The 6,103-nt window shown below is 41.0% G+C and overlaps 1 protein-coding gene across 1 annotated transcript; it reads right to left on the bottom strand.

Annotated features, from left to right (window-relative positions):
- Window positions 1-2,693: 2,693 nt before the first annotated feature.
- Window positions 2,694-5,805, bottom strand: igfbp6b (insulin-like growth factor binding protein 6b). The gene is made up of 4 exons (XM_055931136.1): window positions 5,395-5,805; window positions 4,286-4,320; window positions 3,379-3,498; window positions 2,694-2,890 (listed from the first exon to the last, which is right to left on the bottom strand). The coding sequence occupies exons 1-4, from the start codon at window positions 5,732-5,734 to the stop codon at window positions 2,777-2,779; spliced, it is 609 nt and encodes a 202-aa protein (XP_055787111.1). The 5' UTR covers window positions 5,735-5,805; the 3' UTR covers window positions 2,694-2,776.
- Between the last annotated feature and the right edge of the window lie 298 nt (window positions 5,806-6,103).

Below are 6,103 nucleotides of genomic sequence, written 5' to 3'. Positions count from 1 at the left end.
AAATGGATTATACTCTGCATGTTTAAATGCATACATTTGGTGGAATCGACATTATTAACCCATACTGATCATCATCACATTGGGCTTTAGTTGAATATATCTTGTCTTTATGTCTGCATATAAACCCTGCTCTTATATAGGATATACTACAAGCAATGTTAATTACATAGCATTTTGATGTCTTCCATCTGAGCACATTTAGATTGTTCATTTTGTGCACAGAGAGGGTAGCTATAGGATGTCTCGTATATTCACTTTCCTAAGAATAGCAAATGTAACCACCCTAGATACAGAAGTAGGACATGTGGTGTGATTTAACAAAGGACACTGCTTACTTTCCTGCATCATCCTCTGCGAGACCTGCATTTCAAATTCTTATGCATTGACAAATAGGATATTCTATGCTGTTTCCTTGGAAACAGGCATGTGTCCTTGTATACTGTAGATGCTGGAACAAATTGTCCTTTGCATCCCCTAGAAAAAGTCATACTAATGCCTATTCATTCCTACTACATACATGTTAATAACGTGTTGGTTCATCTTTAACTTGTTGGTTTATCTTAACGTGATCTGAACAGAGACAGTTATTAAATCTTATTAACAGTCATTTTAAATCAGCTCAGCTGACATAAGAGAACAGTGGCTAGCAGAGTAGCTGTGCTATACCTTGTGACAAAGTGCTTCAGATTGTGACTATGACTAAGCAGCTTTGTAAAATGAATGAGACTCGATACCACTACAGCTACTGCACTGGTGGAACTCACAAATAAAACACACCGTAATGCTCTTTTTTATATAATATATGTATTTATTGTTATTTATTTTGATATCATTTTTTTATTTTAGGCTTTGTAAATATAGGCCCCTGTGCATGGCCCTACCATCACAGCACATACATTGGCACAACAAGATGGGTGAGAAATAGAAATGATCTAATCACACAGTTTATCACACAATTCAAAGACAAGTAAGTAACTGTAACATATTCAAACTTAATTTACCAAAATTAGCATTGTAATAGGGTGTGCCATAAGCAAAACAGTATCATGATACATTCCAATATTAAATGGTCAAAGTATAAATTAAATTTAAAAAAAATTGAAATAAAAATCATAACATGTACAGCAGTTGAATAGCTCAGATGTGTGTGGTGAGTTTCGCCATGAGGGTGCTACCGCCTCCAAAGCACAATGCTCTCCCTAGCAAATAAATAAAATAACCTCTGTTTTTAAATTAAAAAACTGCTGACAATATAAAAATACATGGCATTGTAGGTCATTACATAAACCAACAATTTATATATAAAATATTATATTGACGTGTATAAAAATATGCTTAACAACTTCTTGAAAAGGGTAACAGCCATAAGCTTTTTTTTGTCTGCCACTTCAGAACACACACTGTCAACCACAAAAATCCAACATATGTACAAACAATCAACTATTAGAGCAGTCAGAACGTCATTTCAACAACAACTATAGCAACAACTATAGCCTAACTATTTTTCTGACACGATTATAGGATAAGTGTAAAATTCAAGCAGTGCTGCATGGAAATTCATACTCCAAAATAAATTAAATAGAAAAGGAATTTTCATCAATTGAATTAAGTATCATAATGTCAGTGTATCTTTGGAGAAAGGGAGAGAGGATGGTGACGGAGACACGTTTTCAAACATTGTGTCACACCAACACCAGCGTAACAGTATTTCAGCCCACTTAGATAAAGGCCCAGTGCAGTCAAAAATGTGATTTTACTGTGTTTAAAAAAATATATTTCCACACTATGAGTTTGTAATTATACTGTAAAATTATGACAATTATGATAATGCCCTTTTAGTGTAAGAGCTGGTTGACCAGACCACCTGAAATTTCAGACTGTTTTGGTGGGATAGAGTTTTGGCCTGCCTGGTGGTAAATTACTTAATAGGCCAATAAGAGACTTCCAAATAACTAATTTTCAGTTTTTCCCTCCACACTCAGACCACTCTCAGACAGTCTAGCTACATTTTTGCTTGAGAAATTGCTCTTGCTAAGATGCTATTGTACTTTTTGACCATTTTAATTGAAACAATCACAGTAATTGTTACCCAGAAATGATTTGATATTGAGATAAAAACGGCTGCATTGGGCCTTTAATAACAAACACAGGCAGTGTGAGCTATCCTATAAAACAGAAAATCTACAACGAACATACAAACAGACGAAGCCAGGACAAGAGCCAGGGAATTCAATATTGAGAAATACAGCTTTGATATCAGTTAGTTGAGGCAGTGAGTAACAAAGCAGTAATGTGAGATAGATAAGCTACTGCACGTTGTCACACTGAATGATTCAGAGGACTGGTACTGCTGCTGCAAACTGTTGAACATTCAGCTGGATGTTGCCACTGTAGTACTGTACTGTAGGTATGTGCCTTTGTTAGGCTGTTTCTTGACAAGAGGACAGTAAACTAATTTGGGGTAATTTCCATAGGAAGTGGTTTAATCCCTGGTGTCTCCTGTCCAGGCAGTGTCTAGCACAAGCTAAAGCCACCCCCTCTCCTCCTCCTCCTCCTCCTCCTCCTCCTCCTCCTCCTCCTCCTCCTCCTCCTCCTCCTCCTCCTCCCCTTACTCCCCCTCTTCCTCCTCCTCCTCTCCTTACTCTCCCTCCACCTTGTCCTCCTCCTCCCCTTACTCCCCCTCCTCCTCCTCCTCTGCCTCCACCACCTCCTCCTCCCCTTACTCCCCCTCCTCTCGGCTCAAAGTTTTGGGACAAGGACCACTCTCCATCGCATCTCACTCTCCATCGCATGGTAAAGTGCCGTCTTCGCTTGCACGTGAGGGCAAGGTGGTACCCAGCTCATCCACACACCAACAGTGGCCACGCTGCATACCCTTGGAGGAGCGACACTGTGTTGTGTGACAGGATAGAGAATGATAATATGTCATCATACCACATAACTATTGTCTGCATGCCCACAGCCCAGAGGGCCTGGAAGCAAAGTGTGCTTTATCCAGAGCCATTTTAGGGCTGATTTGAATAGATTGCATGCAATTGAAAAGAGGAATAAAAAAATATTGATTTAACCTTTATTTAACTGGGCAAGTCAGTTAAGAACAAATTCTTATTTACAATGACGGCCTACCCCAGCCAACCCCTAACAACGCTGGGCCAATTGTGCGCTGTCCTATGGGACTCCCAATCACAGCCAGTTGTGATACACCCTGGAATTGAACCAGGGACTGAAGTGACGCCTCTAGCACTGAGATGCAGTGCCTTAGACCGCTGCTTCACTCGGGAGCCCAAATAGCATGCCACTCTCTTGATCTCATCAACACATATACTATTCATACACAGGCAAATATTCACGTCAACAGCCGCGCTGCGCTATAACTACCTGCTTTTTCCTGTAGAAGCCCCGAGTGTCACAGTTGGGGATATAGATGTCACGATCAGACTGAAAGATAGTGAGCTCAATACCCCGCAGAACACTATTGAGCAGCTTACGGCAGGGTGCCTAAAAAGAGGATACATTGATGAATACAGAAACTATACAGTTATAAATACAGCAACTATACATTGATAAATACAGTAACTACTGTATACAAGGAGAGAGCCTACACATTAAATGACAGTAAGAGAAGCCCATGGTTGATGTTAGAAGACCATTTCTAGCCTATTAGAGTAGCTACAACACGTGTGGATATCATAGAAGATTGAGGTCACTGATGCAGCATGAAGCCAGAAGCAAAACATATTATATGTCACATAATATCATGTCATTATATAATGATATTGTTAAACAAGGACTGTCTTTTTCCAGGTCACTTAGACAGTGGTTTGAAGCAACTGTGTGACTACGTATGCAGTATCTGTCAAATTGTAGAAATAAATTCTATGTTGGGTTTGTGTTTCATTGCAGATCCACCTCCTCTCCTCTCCTCGTAAAGTGAAAAATCCAAGGCCGCCACAGTCGAGTCTAAACTTTACTGATTCACATCATGGTCTATTAGTTCTGCCGCATAGCAGCATACACATCATGCACCATAATGTATGGCTTTAGAGCACTATATGTGGTACTGCTGTCGCTGTATCACCCAGACAGCACAGCAGCTTCAGTAATAACTCTCTCTACCCGACTCCTTCCATCATACAGTATCTATCTGTATGAATATGAATGCATTATGTAAGCAGCTCTACATATTTCTCAGATTTAAACAGGTGTGGGTAAATGTAAGTAGAAGTCATTATTAGCTTACTGCATCAAGTGGCTTAAGCAGGTACCGTACTTGGATAACACTTACCTTTTCTATTTCACCACTTTGTGAAGGATGTGGACCTATAGGAGAGAGCAGCACATTACCAAGAATACATTCAACCAGGGCATTACTAAGAACCTTAAACCTTCTCTGATATCAAAATATAAGTTAGAAGTGTTTTGTTTCAAGCTGTTGCAAGACATGAATCATCAATCATATACAAGTGCAAGGCAGGAAATGTCAAACTTGTATTGTATTTGAGGTTTAAAAAGGCGTCTGAAGATTGTAATTTCCTTTACAATTTTTTTTAATCAACCACTTCAAAAAATGTAGATGAATTATAATCCACATATAAAATCACATTTCCTGTTGCTGCAGGATTATTTTCCTGCTGTAGCAAACTCGTTCAAATCAAGACCCTGCATCTTTACTGGACAGTGATTCGGCTCTGAATTGATATTTCCTGTAGTATGTCCTTCCTAAGGAATCGCAGTGGCTTAGTCTGAACAGTAGATGGAGACCCCTTGCAATGAAAAGCATCATTATCTGACTGTAGGTGACAGTATAACACTCATTCTGGGCTGTCAATAAAATGCACAGATCACACCCTCTCTTTGAAATGCATGCATGTACAGTACCATCACCATACACGTCACATTCATATACATACACATACTTGCACACACATACTTACACAAGCTCCAACGTACTAATACACCTAAAGCGTGCCTCAAGTGTCTGTGCATCATAGTGTTGACTACATCTTTTTATTACATGACTGATGATAGGCTGTTCAATCCAACATTTGAGACTTCTAGTCCAACACTCTCTCAAATTAGATTTTTGTCACAAGACACCATGCAGAGGCACTGCAGCATAGAAATCAAGACCATGCAGCCTTTTCAAATTCATCTTTGGTGCTTGTCATGTATCTAACACTAAATGTCATACTCTTATAATAAAACAGTACTAGCATTTCTTTTTGGTGCACACCAACATAGAATACAATCCTCACACTGATGATAAGAGAATGTTTTTCTTACTTGTCAGTCTTACCTGATAAGCTAAGCTGTAGTATAATTGCCCTAACACACACAGCACAGAGCTGAATTTAATAATATTAGATGTGCTAGTGGTGTGTGTCTCAGTCTTACCTGTGGGGTGGGGCCTCTCCGTGGGACTGGTCCTGCTGTGCTTGGTGCAGAAGCCCCTGCCCTGCAGCAGCGCCTGGAGCGGGCTGTGTTCCTGAGGAGGGGGCACGCAGCGCAGCCCCTTGGCACAGCTCATGGTGTACACACCACAGGGCTCTCCTTGGGCCAACATGGATGTGCTGCCTGCTTGTCCAATATGGTCCCGGGGGGCCCGACCTGCCCCCAAAGATTCTCTACAGGAGGGACAACCCTTGTAGGGGCCCAAGCGGTTAGCCAGAATCCAAGATCCGCAGTGAGCAATCAGCAACAAGACAATAGTCGTTAAGTTAGAAAATATAGGCATTTTCTGTCCAGGTCTCAGGTTAAGCTCCACACACACTCTCTCTCTCTTTCTCTCTCTGTCAGTCAAATGTGGCTGATGCTATTTCTGGATGTATATTTATCTCTTTCTCCTCTTTCTCTCTGTCCTCTCTCCGTCTCTTCAGCTTTGCTTGGTGCTTAGCCGGTTCAATCGTTAGGCAGCCAGGAGTCCCCTGCAGTGCCAGAGGAGACAAATTGAGATCGAGAGAGACACAGCAAAGCAGCAGCTTTTAAAGATCTGAAAGGCGGTGATAGAGAGGGAGAGAGAGAGCACAGTTATGACACCTTCAGGGGCTGGGACTCAGAGAGAGAGAGGGAGGGAGAGAGGGAGGAAGGCAGAGAGGGAGTAGAG

Source organism: Salvelinus fontinalis, chromosome 8 (genome assembly GCF_029448725.1).
Source record: "Salvelinus fontinalis isolate EN_2023a chromosome 8, ASM2944872v1, whole genome shotgun sequence".
Taxonomy (NCBI): Eukaryota; Metazoa; Chordata; class Actinopteri; order Salmoniformes; family Salmonidae; genus Salvelinus; species Salvelinus fontinalis.
This window is presented reverse-complemented; position numbering and strand designations above follow the sequence as displayed.

Excerpts from the sequence above, each read along its gene's own strand:
- igfbp6b (XM_055931136.1), bottom strand. The coding sequence starts at position 5,734 with ATGCCTATATTTTCTAACTTAACGACTATTGTCTTGTTGCTGATTGCT. Across the intron at positions 4,321-5,394 it reads GGAGAGGCCCCACCCCACAG|GTCCACATCCTTCACAAAGT; the intron begins GTAAGACTGAGA and ends TCTCTCCTATAG. Across the intron at positions 3,499-4,285 it reads AAAGTGGTGAAATAGAAAAG|GCACCCTGCCGTAAGCTGCT; the intron begins GTAAGTGTTATC and ends TCCTCTTTTTAG.